This window comes from Prunus persica, chromosome G1, assembly GCF_000346465.2.
Source record: "Prunus persica cultivar Lovell chromosome G1, Prunus_persica_NCBIv2, whole genome shotgun sequence".
In the NCBI taxonomy this organism is placed as follows: Eukaryota; Viridiplantae; Streptophyta; class Magnoliopsida; order Rosales; family Rosaceae; genus Prunus; species Prunus persica.
The window spans coordinates 3,068,236-3,083,794 of record NC_034009.1 but is presented as its reverse complement, the minus strand read 5'-3'; the positions used below and the strand labels follow the sequence as shown (position 1 = coordinate 3,083,794).

The 15,559-nt window shown below is 38.2% G+C and overlaps 1 protein-coding gene across 3 annotated transcripts; it reads left to right on the top strand.

Annotated features, from left to right (window-relative positions):
- Positions 3,183-8,574, top strand: LOC18793173 (putative disease resistance protein At1g50180). Of its 3 annotated transcripts, none has more exons than XM_020563324.1 (3): positions 3,183-4,789; positions 5,795-7,597; positions 7,729-8,574. In XM_020563324.1, exons 1-2 carry the CDS (start codon positions 3,739-3,741, stop codon positions 7,591-7,593), a joined length of 2,850 nt encoding a protein of 949 aa, XP_020418913.1. In that variant the 5' UTR covers positions 3,183-3,738; the 3' UTR covers positions 7,594-7,597; positions 7,729-8,574. The 3 variants fall into 3 exon arrangements, with proteins under 3 accessions (XP_020418913.1, XP_020418918.1, XP_007226231.1); XM_020563329.1 differs by lacking the exon at positions 7,729-8,574 and having other exon boundaries at positions 5,795-6,823; positions 6,934-7,065; XM_007226169.2 differs by having other exon boundaries at positions 5,795-8,574.

The window sequence follows — 15,559 nt, the reverse complement described above, 5'->3', positions numbered from 1 at the left end:
ACATGTACAATTATCAACAGCCGAAAAGACCGGCCGACCAATTGGTCTGCTGGGGGTGGTAGCTTCAACATTCATATTTTCACAACAACCCAAAAAAAAAATTTATGACTTTGTTTCACAAGAGGGATATTCACTCATGAGAACTTATAGGTCTTAAATAAATATAGGGTTAAGACCTATATATATATGGAAGAAGATACAAAATCAAATCACGTATAATTACTCATAATTTAGAAAAATCAAGGCAGCATGGTTAACTTCTCCCTTTAATCAAGGCAACACGGTAAGCATTCAAAACCCTAGGATGACTCAACCCATATGTATTTATAGGCTCTAAATTGGGTGGCCCATGACCTATCCCCATGTGAGTCATCCAAATGGGTCAAACTCATTTTCATCCATGGTGGTCGAATTTCCTTGCTTATTGGGCCTCTTGGGTTTCTTCTTTTAAGTTATCATATACAACTCATCTTATAAGCATAATGAGTTCAAGCCCAATAGGTCTTGAACCTCTAAAACTAATTTTAGGCCCAATACAATTCTTGAGCCATGATTAATTAATTAATCTCTATTAAGTAATTAATCCTTTCTCATCATCTCCTAATTAATTTTCATATCTCACATTTATGGATGTGTGATAGATTAGGTTCTAATCCGCGAGGCAATAGGCGATTTAGACTCTTCTATAATCGATTGTGAATTAAAACCACTTTTTATTTCTTCCTATTATGAGGACCTAGTTATGGCATGTCCTAATTAATTAAGGGCTTCCACAAACCATGACAGATGTCTAGCAACATGTTACGGTTACCTAAGCCAATATAAAATAAGATGAATAACCTATTCAGTTGAAATTACAATATAATACGGTCCTTCTTAACTCAATGCTTTTGGTTACATTATTAGGGCACGGGAAAAAAAGTCAAGCCCTAATGTGAACTTCAATCTTATATGACTCGTAGAAGTATGATTAGAATCACCATTCTCAATCATACTATTGCTTCAGCTGAAGACACACAAATCATATCGTCAGAGCTTTCTCCCTATTTACGGAAGGTCAAAATCCCTTGTTGTACACTCACCTGTCTCCATGGATTGATCATGAACCGTAAATTTCACACATGGCCGCTAAAATCTCAAGGCCAGACGGGAAAGGAATTTGATATGGACTAGACTATACGCATATTTTATTGAAAGAGTATTATGAAGGCCCCATTTTAAGTTTAATACATGGCTGCTAAAATCTTAAGGCTGAACGGGAAAGGAATTTCATATGGAAATACAACGAAATAAAATATTTGAGTTGTTGATGTTGGCTCACCTTAAAGGTGCAAAAGGAAAAGAGGAAACAATCGGTCAAAGAGTTGTAGAAGAGTTGACTGGGTGGTGCTTGAGTGGAATCTGCAGGAGCTCAAGCAGCAAAATGGTGGTTTTTCAGTCAGGCACTGGCGCTTGAGCAGAAGTTGCTGGTGCTCGAGCGGCAGAGAATGAATTCACACTATGATCGAGGCCCTTGAGCAGGAAGCGCGAATCCAGCTTGGATCCCTTGAGAATTAGGATAGATTTCTTCCTAGTTTTGGGATCCTTTAAGTTTCATATTCCTTGTATACTAAAGCCCTATGATATATAAATAGGCACTTTAGCCCTAGGTTTTGATAACGTGTGATAGTTGCGTAGTCCATCAACGACAAGATCTTGGAGTGTTTTAGTACAACAAGTGGTATTAGAGTCGTGGTTGCGACATGTATAGTTTATGCCCAAGTGCTCTTATACCTTTAAGAGCGGCGGTGTGTTGGCGATGGTAATAGATAAGGAGGGAGGAGAAAGCTCCTACAAGAAATCACCATATGTGTCGAGTACGAAGGTGGAGTTGAAGTCGTTCACTGACAAGGAAAACTTCACACTTTGGCAAAGAAGGATGAAGCATGTCCTTAAGCAGCAAGGTCTTGGTAGGCAAGGAAAAAAAGTCGGCAACCAAAACAGATGTGAATTGGGAGGACCTAGACGAGCTTGCTTAAGGATTCATTGAATAACATCTAACTAATGAGGTGTTGTGTAATGCAATGGAATACACCACGAAGCAGACATGGAAGAAACTCGAAGAAATGTTTGCAGCAAAATTGTTGTCCAACAAGCTCTTCATGAAGGAGGAGCTTCACTCTCTAAAGATGGAGGAGGGCGCAAGCATGATGGAGCATGCGAGCACTTTTAATAGTTGTATTGTTGACTTGCAGAAGATGAATGACACTTATGTTCAAGAAGGGAACCTTGAAGTATGAAGAGGTCATGCAAGACATCCTGACGCATGACATAATGGTTCAACATCCTGGAGGTGTCTCACAAGGGTGAAGGTGTTATAGCAAAGTCTGGAGAGAGAGGTCGATCGAGAAAGATCAAAATCCAAGGCGAAAGACAATTGCTTTGAGTGTAGGTCAAAACATAATTGGAAGAAGAATTGTCCTACATAGAGAGAAAAGAAACAAAGGGAAGAAGACGGATGAAGCATGAGTCTATATATATATATATATAGGATCTCTCAAATAATTTTATTTGAAGGACATATTTTAGGGTCCCCTACGAATTTTTTTTCAACGATCCAAACAATCTATTTTTTAAGTCTACTTTCATAGATCATCCTTGCAAAAAATTAGACAAATCAGAAACCGTTTCAATATCCAATTGTATCATACAAAATCAATGAACACGTTGCTTCAAGAAAGTACTAAAATTTCAATAATTCAATTGAGTGGTCAAATGTTATCGGATTCAAGTGATTTTTTGTAGAGATGATCTTTGAATGAGTATCTACAAAATAGATGGTTTGGATTAGTGAAATACAATTTGAAGTGGCCTTATAAGGGTATCCCTTAAATAAGCTTATTTGTGGAATCCCTCAATTGAAGCTCCTTGTATGTATATGTTCGGTTTTTTTTTCCCCAAAATCTCCTTGGGCTACAGCCCAGGATAGCCCTGGGAGTAGTTTCACCCATGACGGTAATAAGATGTTGACTATGCCAATGCAGGATTTCCACAATGATTGTGACCCTCCCCTTCCCCACTCCCCGGGGTTTCTTTCCTCCCAACGTATCTGAATAGTTGTTGGGCTACTACAATTGAATATTCAACTATGCAAACAAAGAAATTTTTGGACACTAGAAGCAATAAATAGCAGGCAGGTGGGAAAGAGGGAACACCAATAAATATATAGACTAAAAAATTTCCGTTTGAATATTGTTGAAGATGGAAAAAGACATTTTTTATATTCTTAACATAGACTAGTTTTATATCTGGGTTCTTATTACTATTTTGTACCCGTTTACACCTTCTTCTTTTTTTTCTTTTTCTTTTTTATAATAAGAATAAGCGATAGGTTAAATCTGAGTATTCACTTTACATAGAATAAGCGACAGGCCATGTCACAGCTGTGTTAGGATGAAAGAATTATTTAACAGAGAAGATTTTTTTTGGGGACCAATATTTAACGAAGAAGTTAAGCTTGCATTAATTGTTGGATGATAAGTTGCATTCTTCGGGGAAATTATTGGAGACGACTGACTTAGTCGTTAAACGTACAAGACTTGAGGTGGTTAGGAAACGACAAAGCTAAGTTATCGTTGGGTTGAAACTTGAAATTGAATTGATTGGCTGGAATTCATACATAGACGAAAGAGTACAGAGAAGACTTCACTGATGATCAATCTGAAAATTGAATCTAGAGGTTAAGAAGGAGAGCATAGCATGGCTGAGGCAGTTGTTTCTTTTGTGCTCGAAATGGTCGGAGACTTCGCCACTCAGGAAGCCAAGTTCTTGTCTGGAGTGAGCCATCAAGTTGAGGTTGCACAAACTGAGCTACAATTGATGCAGGGCTTCCTCAAAGATGCAGATGCAAGACAAGGACAAGATGCAACAGTACAAGTTTGGGTTGCCAAAACTAGAGATGCTGCTTATGATTTGGAAGATGTTATTGAAACTTATGGCTTGAAAGTGGCTTCCAAGAAGAAAAGGGGCATCAAGAATATTCTCAGAAGATTTGCCTGCATCTTCAGGGAAGGGGTTGATGTTCGAAAGATTGGGTTAGAAATTGAGAACATTACTGCCAAAATTTCTAATTTGAGGTTAAGTTTGCAAAGTTATAATATTGCAAGGGTACCAACAGAGATTGGAGGTGAATCTTTCTCGCAATTGCATGAGAGGCAACGACTACTGAGGCGAACTTATTCTCATGTTATTGAACGTGATGTTGTTGGATTAGAGTACAACGTTGAAGAATTGGTTATGCATTTAGTAAAAGATGAAAATCGTCATCGAGTGGTATCTATTTGGGGGATGGGTGGTTTAGGGAAGACCACCCTTGCAAGACAGGTTTATCATCACAAAAATGTTAGGCAGCATTTTGATAGTTTTGCTTGGGTGTGTGTATCTCAACGGTGTGAAATAAGAAATGTTTGGGAAGGAATTTTCATTAAACTCATTTCTGCTACCAAGGAACAAAGACAAGATATTAAGGAAATGACATATGATGAAATAGCAAAGAAGCTTTTTTGTGTCATGCAAGAAATGAGATGTTTGGTGATACTTGATGACATTTGGAGTATCGAGACATGGAATTTTTTGAATGTTGCATTTCCAAATGAACAGACACAGAGCACAATATTACTTACAACACGTTATGAAGCAGTCGCTTTGCCCCCAAATAGAAATTGTTTCCTCCACAAACTCCAGCCACTAAATGAGAATGAGAGTTTGGCACTATTAGAGAAGATAGCAATATTTGGAAGGCCTGATATCGGTATTTTCTCACCCTTAATATATATATATATAATTTTTTTTTCTATTCTTATTTATATAGGGGCCAAGAGATTCCAAAAATTGGAAGGCCCTATATCTGATGATAGAAAGGTTTTTATATATTTTTTTTTCCTAAGAATTGTTGGGAGTTTACAGTTTTCAAATATTGTCGAGCACTTAGAAAAGGAGGTGGGCATCAATTTGGTTGAACCAACTAAATCGGCCGATTCAAACCGTAATTATCGATTTGGTTTGATTTTGGATAAGAAAAAGTCAAATGGTTTTAAAATCTAATCGGACTGTAAATAGTTTGGTTTGGTCTGTAGTTTTTGCAATCCGGCCTATACCAAACCAAACCATCTACTTGTATATTTATTTATTTATATTTTATTATGCACGTGTAGTCATCTCATTGGATAATAACATATATGGATGTTGAATTTGAAGTTTGATGCGGAACTTTGAATTTATTTATATTTGAATATTTTACTATTTTAGTTATTGAACTTTGAAGTTTAATTATATGTTGAGTTTTAGGATGGTTTTATTATTTTTTTTAAAGGGAGTTTCAGGATGGTTTGATAGGCTAGAAAATGGAAAGCAAAAATAGGCTAGTCAATTATGATTTTTTTTCTTTTTGTAATTGGGCTAACAATGTTGAAAAAATGCAAAAAGGAAAAAGAATTGGGCTTATGCCCAAACTGGCCGAACCAAACCATCTTAAATTGATTCAATTTGGTTCGATGTCATCCGTGATTTTTGTCAAAACCGAACCAAATCAAATCGTTATATTGTAATTTGTATGTTCCCTTGAAAAAAATATCCCAAACATATTTTTCGTGTTTGTCAAAATTTAATTTTTGTCATTTGTCCATTATGCATTATCTTTTTATAGAATCCGAACCTATAATATTACAAAGAACACTAGTGATAAACTTTCTACATTTTATGTCATAGTACGGTTGCTCATACTACAAGTTGCTGTTTTTCCTTTGCTTATTTTCAGATTCGGGAATTTACTCTAAGATGAGAGAATTAGGTAGGAAGTTGCTTCGACATTGTGCAGGATTGCCACTTGCCATCATTGTGCTTGCCGGAGTTCTTTCCACAAAAAACACTATTAAACAATGGGAGATGGTAAACGAGAATGTATATGCATACATAAGGAGAGGCAGAGGTCATGAACAAGAATATGAAGGTGCATTATGGGTGTTGGCATTGAGCTATGATGACCTACCGTACCACTTAAAACCATGCTTTTTATATTTAGGCCATTATCCTGAAGACCGTGAGATTTCGGTGAGCACATTAACTAAGTTATGGATGGCAGAAGGTCTTATCTCATTGAGACAACAAAGACAAAGTCTAGGAGAAACAATGGAGAATATAGCTCACAATTGCTTAACTGAGTTGGTGGAAAGGTGCGTGGTTCAAGTGGGAAGAAGCGGTTCAACTGGGACAATTAAAACGTGTCAGATCCATGACCTTATAAGAGACTTGTGTTTGTTAAAGGCAGAAGAGGAAAGTTTTCTCCAGATTGGCTATTCTTTGCAGGAAAATAAGGCAACTAATCCTGTTACTTCTTCTATGGTAGCCAAGGCAACACCAGTGGGGAAAATTCGAAGACTTGCAATCTACTTGGATGAGAATGCTGATAGGTTGGTTTCATCAAGAGATGAAACAAATGGCCACGTCAGATCTCTATTATACTTTGTCTTAGGAGAATGGAGGCCAAGAAGTGAAAAAGTATTACTATCTCCACTGACGGATTTCAAAGTGCTAAGAGTTTTGAAGGTTGAAGATGTTGATGAAGTAGAAGTAGAGTTGCCAAGTGAAATTGGAAATATGGTCCACTTGAGGTTTCTAAGTGTGAGGGATAGCAAAATAAAAAGGTTTCCATCATCCCTAGGTAATTTGATATGCTTGCAAACTCTTGATTTCCGTGTTCGATATGTCGAATTGTTCATCCCAAATGTGATATGGAAAATGAAGCAATTAAGGCATTTATATTTACCAAGGCGTTACACAGCAAGCGGTAACCTGAAGCTATCTACTCTTGGCCATTTACAGACCTTAGATTTTCTTTCAAGTGAGTATTGTGATTTGAATGATGTTGCTGGATTAACCAATCTCCTAAAACTGCAGATAAGATTGTCACTTCCCTTGGAAAATCTGGAGGAAATTTTGAAATCTGTAGGCAGCACGCTTAATCGTATCCAATCTCTACTTGTATACAACGGTTATTATTCTGTAAGGAATACAAGTTATGAGGAGCAGGGTAATCAAATAGTATCAAGTTGTCGTCATATATACAAACTGAAGCTGGATGGGCCAACAGCAGAACTACCAAAAGAGCTCCACAGCTATCCAAACCTCACCAAGTTAGAATTGTGTAGCTGTAGTCTCAAGGACGACCAAATGGGAATACTAGAGAATCTGCCAAACCTAACAACTCTGCTCCTTATAAGTGAAGTTTTTGAGGAGAATACAAAGATACTGGTTTTCTCCAAAGGAGGCTTTCCTTCCCTTCAATTTCTTTCCGTTTTTCGTATGGACGAAATAACAGAGTGGAGGGTAGAGGAAGGAGCCATGCCTAGTCTCTGGCGATTGCGAATGGGGTTTTGTAGTGGATTGACGACGCTTCCAGATGGGCTGACATATCTTACTAATCTCAAGGAATTAACCATTTTCGGGATGCCTAGAGAACTCCATAGTAGGATTCAGGAAGATGGAGAGGATTTCTGTAAAATTCAACATGTACCTTCCGTTGTAATTGGAGAACCCTACGACCCACCAATGCAATGAAAAGGTAATTTCTTAATTTCTCTCTCTTTTTTATTCTTTCTTATTTTTGTGTCGTTTGATTCACATGTCTTAGTGAAATGGGTTCTAGGTATCAAATGTTTAATGTCGTTCATTAGTAAAAGATTTGTGTGGCAGTTGAAGGCCATGCTGGTGAAGCACAAGCACAGAGGGCACAATATTGCCTCCCCTGTTTTGGTCTGTTTTCTTTCTTCAGTTTGAGAGCTCATAGGTGCGTGAGTTATGAGTGAGAGGCTTAATTTAAAAGCCAACTGCTTGAGATTTTGAAACAATATTGAAGGTATTACTTTTGCTCATTGGATGTCTTTCTTGAAGGCTTGTTAACATACACCTAAGATCTTTGAAATGTCAAATCTTTCCCTTGTCATGTGAACAACAATTCCATAAGCTATAGGATTTTCTTTGTAGTTGATCATGTAAACAAGTTATCTAAGGTTCAAGTATGGCAAAAGTGCTGAATTTGTGTTATGGTAGCTGCAGCTGTGACTTGACATTGAAAAAGTAAGGCCACACTTTGTGTCATCATGGAGCTCAGCTGCTGAGCAGAGGGATAATACTTCTTACAGGTTGTAGCATCTTCTGAGTTGAAGAAAAAGACCTTCAAATTTGGCTGCATATATAATACTTCTTACAGGTTGTAGCATCTTCTGCACGTCATAAGGCCGGCCACCGTGCCATTCGGACTGCTGCGGAAGATGGTGATCATGATCAACATTCATATTTTGACGGTGTAAAACTTGACAGGAATGCCAATTCTTGCTTTTATGCAATTACAAATTACAATGTTCTAATAATACTTTTTTTACTCCTTAAACCAGTTGATGTGAGAAATTTATCCGAACACAAAATTACGTATATAAACAAAGACGGCACATTCATTACAAAACGTTGGATCTGGAACATCCTCGCTTATACACGCACTTTATCAACATCAATATATATTCATACATCACAAAGCAAATTCCATCAAACAAAAACAAAAAGAGATGGCGAAGACAAACACTACATTAATTGTCTGCCAAGTATATTGGCGATCATTTTTATCATCGAAGGAGGCATCTGTGGAGCAGCGTAGGTGGCCCAATCCAACCTACATCATAAAAACAAATACAAAATAAAAATTGATGTAAATGATGCCGATAATGATAAATTTAAGGTCATAACTATACGATGATGACATATATGTGTGGTGTAGGATTAGTTTAAAACCTTTGGAGGGGTTGAAGCCTCTAGATTTGAGCTCATCATGTTCTTGGCAGAGGGCACACGGTTCACAGAAGAAATGAACACAACAATCACCACAAGGCTCGTCTGGCAGAACAAATTTTTGGCGCAATCTGTGTCTATACATGCATGAGTAGACCCACTGGCACTGCAGCGTGCACAACAACCCGTACACTATGCTATGGGAAAGGCAAGCTAAAATTACAAAATCCAACCACCAATTAGTAACATACCATTGACCTAATCATCTTTGATAATTAAAGTCAGGCACAGACGGTGTAAGGAGAAATTAACTTTTCCATATACAACAGTCTATGGATCGCAACCCTTCTCTCACACAAAGTGATCACATGATTATTACTAAAGAACTAAATGTGAGAGCAGTATATATACAATCACTTTAAGGGGATAAATAATAAATTCACCATGTTTATAGATTTGGAAAATCTTTTTGGTCTTGTGACACTTACAATTTCGTCCTTCGTAGACAATTTCTGCGATTCGGCCGAACGTGATGCATGGGAGAAAGCATGTGATGCAACCACAAGATCAATTTCACCCATTGGGTTGGTTGAGTAGATGTATAAATTTATAAAAGAAGTGCTAAAAAATGTTACTTAGTATTTTTGAATGAAAAATTAACTTGTCAGGTAACTATAATAGAAAAAGGAAATTTTGCCCGGAGAGAGAATTTATATCTTACATGTAGTAACATCCTCTTCACATTTACAAAGACCAACCGACGATCGGCATAATCAACGTCCATGTCTTGCTTTTTGAGTTTTTGGCTTTGTTGTACTCTGTTTCCTTTTCTGATATCAGAATTCGACCCAAAAAAAATGCAAACAATTAATTTTCTTTTCAAATGCAAGGCAGAACAAAACCAAAGAAAAAGATGGAAAGTGCTGGTGGTTCCTAAGATTTTCTATTTATACACCCCCCAACACCTTTGAAAAGATGCTGGTTCAGTAATGTAAGAGGAGATGTAAGAGAGAAAGAGAGACTGTTGGAGAGTGAAATGTTTAATGTATAAACGGTTGCCTTCTGCCTTGCTTGACAAAGAATCAATCCAATGGTTTATATACTGGGTAAAACCCTAGACTAGAGGAAACCCTATAGGGCAAAAGGTGGTCCTTACCCACTTACAGCTGGAACGGTTGGACACGTGGTGGTCCTTGTGAGGAGGCACGGTGTGTTGAGTAGATGACACCTTGACTTGGGTGTGCTGAGTAATTTGATCATCACTTGTATTTAGGGTGTGCTAAGCAGATTGTGGAGTGTGGTTAACACTGTGAAATTCATTAAAGGGAAATTAGCTCAAAATGCCACTTATTTTATAATTTTTTCTGAAAATACAACCCCTCTCTTAAAATTTTAAAACTACCACCTATAAATACATTTTTATTGTTAATTAATTACATCCATATCACTTTTTCAGAAATTGTGTTCTCTCTCAACTCTCTTGGCTCCGTCTCTCTCTGTCGCTTTGCCCCCAAATAGAAATTGTTTCCTCCACAAACTCCAGCCACTAAATGAGAATGAGAGTTTGGCACTATTAGAGAAGATAGCAATATTTGGAAGGCATGATATCGGTATTTTCTCACCCTATATATATATATATATATATATATTTTTTTTTTTCTTTCTATTCTTATTTATATAGGGGCCAAGATATTCCAAAATTTGGAAGGCCCTATATCTGATGATAGAAAGGTTTTTAATTTTTTTTTTCCTAAGAATTGTTGGGAGTTTATAGTTTTCAAAATATTGTCGAGCACTTAGAAAAAAGGGTGGGCATCAATTGGGTCGAACCAACTAAATCGGCCGATTCAAACCGTAATTATCGATTTGGTTTGATTTTGGATAAGAAAGAGTCAAACAGTTTTAAAATCAAATCGGATCGTAAATAGTTTGGTTTGGTCTGTAGCTTTTGCAATTCGGCCCAAATCAAACCAAACCATCTACTTGTATATTTATTTCTTTATATTTTATTATGCACGTGTAGTCATCTCATTAGATAATAACTAGATATAGATGTTGAATTTGAAGTTTGATGTGGAACTTTGAATTTATTGATATTTGAATATTTTGCTATTTTAGTTATTGAACTTTGAAGTTTAATTATATGTTGAGCTTTAGGATGGTTTTAATTTTTTTTTTTTTAAAGGGAGTTTCAGGATATCGTTTGATATGCTAGAAAATGGAAAGAAAAAAAAGGCTAGTCAATTATGAATTATTTTTTTTTGGGTAATTGGGCTAACAATGTTGAAAAAAATGCAAAAAGGAAAAAGAATTGGGCTTATGCCCAAACCTCCCAAACCAAACCATCTTAAATTGATTCGATTTGGTTCGATTTCATCCATGATTTTTGTTAAAACCCAACCAAATCAAATCGTTATATTTGTAATTTGTATGTTCCCTTGAAAAAATATCCCGAACATATTTTTCATGTTTGTCAAAATTTAATTTTTGTCATTTGTCCATTATGAATTATGCTTTTTATAGAATCGAACCTATAATATTACAAAGGACACTAGTGATAAACTTTCTACATTTTCTAATTGTAGTTCTTAAATCGTTTAAGCAAGGGATACCTTATGATAAATTGTCACAGTACGGTTGCTCATGCTACAAGTTGCTGTTTTTCCTTTGCTTATTTTCAGATTCGGGAATTTACTCTAAGATGAGAGAATTAGGTAGGAAGTTGTTTCGACATTGTGCAGGATTGCCACTTGCCATCATTGTGCTTGCCAGAGTTCTTTCCACAAAAAACACTATTAAACAATGGGAGATGGTAAACGAGAATGTATATGCATACATAAGGAGAGGCAGAGGTCATGAACAAGAATATGAAGGTGCATCATGGGTGTTGGCATTGAGCTATGATGACCTACCGTACCACTTAAAACCATGCTTTTTATATTTAGGCCATTATCCTAAAGACCGTGAGATTTTGGTGAGCACATTAACTAAGTTATAGATGGCAAAAGGTCTTATCTCATTGTGACAACAAAGACATAGTCTAGAGGAAACAATGGAGAATATAGCGCACAATTGCTTAACTGAGTTGGTGGAAATGTGTGTGGTTCAAGTGGGAAGAAGCAGTTCAACTGGGACAATTAAAACGTGTCAAATCCATGACCTTATAAGAGGCTTGTGTTTGTTAAAAGCAGAAGAGGAAAGCTTTCTCCAGATTGGCTATTCTTTGCAGGAAAATAAGGCAACAAATCCTGTTAATTACTTCTTCTATGGTAGCCAAGGCAACACTAGTGGGGAAAATTCGAAGACTTGCAATCTACTTGGATGAGAATGCTGATAGGTTGGTTTCATCTAGAGATGAAACAAATGGCCACGTCAGATCTCTATTATACTTTGTCTTAGGAGAATGGAGGCCAAAAAGTGAAAAAGTATTACTATCTCCGCTGACGGATTTCGAAGTGCTTAGAGTTTTGAAGGTTGAAGATGTTGATGAAGTAGAAGTAGAGTTGCCAAGTGAAATTGGAAATATAGTCCACTTGAGGTTTCTAAGTGTGAGGGATAGCAAAATAAAAAGGTTTCTATCATCCCTAGGTAATTTAATATGCTTGCAAACTCTTGATTTCCGTGTTTGATATGTTGAATTGTTCATCCCAAATGTGATATGGAAAATGAAGCAATTAAGGCATTTATATTTACCAAGGCATTACACAGCAAGCGGTAACCTGAAGCTATCTACTCTTGGCCATTCACAGACCTTAGATTTTCTTTCAAGTGAGTATTGTGATTTGAATGATGTTGTTGGATTAACCAATCTCCTAAAACTGCAGATAAGATTGTCACTTCTCTTGGAAAATCTGGAGGAAATTTTGAAATTTGTAGGCAGCACGCTTAATCGTATCCAGTCTCTACTTTTATACAATGGTTATTATTCTGTAACGAATACAAGTTATGAGGAGCAGGTTAATCAAATAGTATCAAGTTGTCGTCGTTTTGAGACTACCAAATGGGAATACTAGAGAAGCTGCCAAACCTAACAACTCAGCTCCTTATAAGTGAAGTTTTTGAGGAGAATACAAAGATACTGGTATGTCAAATCCTTCCCTTGTAACACCCTGACTCCAAATTAAATCCCTTATTTAAATTATTTAAATTATTTAAGAAAATTACAAATTTACCCTTGAGATAGAGGTATTTTGGTCATTTTCTTACCCGGAGAGAGTTTGGGGCAGTGACTAGTATTTTTAGATAGGTCGTACTGAGATGAGTTCGTAGACACGTAGTGGGCTCGAATCGGATTGTAACGAGTGAGATATAGTCAAAAGAAACCCAGTGGCACAATCGTAATTATTTCGAAATAGAATTTTTATAAAATCAGATTTCTCTCTCTCTCTCTCTCTCTCTCTCTCTCTCTCTCTCTCTCTCTCTCTCTCTCTCTCTCTCCCCGACGGTCTCTCTCTCTCCCCCCTTGAATCTCCAGCCACCGGCCGCGGCTGCGGACGGGACCGGTGCCAAAAGGACTGGCTCGGCCTCGGCGTCACGACCCGGCCCTTCCCCGACATCGGCCGCCGCTCCAGCCGCCGGAAAAAGGCGATTTTTGCCCTGTTTTCGCTCGAACTTCACCGATTCCGATCTCCCTCCTCCGGCCGCCGTTTCTGGCAATCAAGGTATGGAAAATTCATCCATTCTTCATAATCTAGCTGCCTGTTGGGTAGGATTGGATTGATTCTTAGCGTAGGTAATTCGATTTACGAATTGAAATTTGGCCGGTTTTGGGATCGCGATTTCGGACACTTCTGGTCAGATTTTGGGGTAGGTCCGAATAAAAGTGGCTCCAAATAGGGTGTTATACCTAAGGTAGGAGTTTGGAGCCGTGGTTTTGAGATTTTCCGGCGATGCGTAATCTCTTTGGGCACTCAGCGCTGCCGGCGCGTGTGGCGGCATGTGGGAGAAGGTAGTGGAGTTGCATTGTGTCTCAATGAGATCCTTAGGTTGTCACGAGTGCGTAGGATTTTGCGGATCTCAATTCGGACGTCGTTTGACTATCGAACGGATACCGCCTATTGTGCGTTATCCGGGTTTGATAGGTTGGGACCGTTGGATAGTCTCAAATTTCATATATGTTAATCTAGGTATTTCTAGGATCGGGTAGGAATTCGCGGATCATGAATCGGAGCCCCGGATGTTCCGATGTAATAATTTAAAGTTTATGTTTTATATTAACCGTCAGATCGTGCGATCATGAGCGATTTGACCGTTCGATCTAAACCAAACTTGCAGGACAATTGTCCTATACCTTGTAAAATCCATAGGAACTTTCGGATCGAAATTTGGAGGTCGTGGGCCCTGTGGGCCCTTTTGACCAGGATTAGGGTAGTTTGACCCTTGGTTGACCGTGAGTCTCCCGGAGTAACCTCACCTTCCTAGGGGGATTATCGGGTGCTAGACTATTGTTGAGGTTTACACAATATTAGAAGTAAATTATATACGTTTGTAAAGGTATAAAAAGGAGTCTAGAATGTCAGTTTGAAGTGCTATATGCACTAGCTTAGGTACCTCCCCGGATTTTGGTTACACTACAAGTACCACCCTGTGAAAGTTAGGTCCCACGTGGCGTAGGTTATCCGGCGTGCGGACAGACCCCATAAGTGGCGTTGGTTGTACCGGCGTATAGGGAGATATTGTGATATGATGTTTAGGTCTCGCGTGGCGTAGGTTATCCGACGTTGAGACATGCCCCATACGTGGCGTTGGTTGTACTGGCGTATGGGGAGATATTGTGATAGTATGGTATGGTCGCACGTGGCGTAGGTTATCCGGCGTGTCGACAGACCCCATACGTGACGTTGGTTGTACCGGCGTATGGGGAGATATTGTGATATGATGTTCAGGTCGCACGTGGCGTAGGTTATCCGGCGTGTTGACAGGCCTCATACATGACGTTGGTTGTACTGGTGTATAAGGAGATATTGTGATAGTATGGTATGGTCGCACGTGGCGTAGGTTATCCGGCATGTTGACAGGCCTCATACGTGGCATTGGTTGTACCAGCGTATGGGAGATATTGTGATAGTATGATATGGTCGCATGTGGTGTAGGTTATCCGGCGTGTTGACAGGCCTCATACGTGACGTTGGTAGTACCGGCGTATGGGGAGATTTTATGAAATACAGAGAAATGAAATAAGGTATTGCCTATGTGTGGAATTGAGTTTTAAGGAAGAATTACATGTGGCTTGATCCCTTAGGGAGGGTACGTAGGCAGCCTAAGGTTATTAAGTGCAGCCGCGGACATAGATGTGATTGTGTTAGGAGGTTAAAACCTCGTATGTTGAAATTGAAAAAGTTAGATGATGTATGTTGAAATTTAGTAGTCATAATTTATATTTGAATTTATCGTTTGCCTTGTTTAAGGCATGAATTAATTTGCTAGCATGCTTGGTAGTTGAGAATTATTGGAAGGCCGAAGGCCGTTTATGTGAATTGCATGAAATTATATTGTGCATGCTGCTAGTTGTGGATATTAAATGTGTTTTTATGCATGTTGATATTTTGGAAAATGTCCAATTTACAGGGGAGACCCTGCCGAAATTTCGGCAGAAAGTCTCGGTCTTTAGTAAGTGGGCCCGGCATTGGGGTGACGGCAAGAATTTCCACAGAATTCGCCTCGGGTTTTGGGAAATTCGGGGCGGGTCCTTTCATCCCTTGTCATGCGAACAACAATTCCATAACCTATAGGATTTTCTTTG

What these genes read in the sequence shown, in the direction of transcription:
- LOC18793173 (XM_020563324.1), top strand. Translation starts at nt 3,739, where the DNA reads ATGGCTGAGGCAGTTGTTTCTTTTGTGCTCGAAATGGTCGGAGACTTC. An exon ending in ATTTGGAAGGCCTGATATCG is followed by an intron (nt 4,790 to 5,794) that starts GTATTTTCTCAC and finishes GCTTATTTTCAG; the next exon opens with ATTCGGGAATTTACTCTAAG.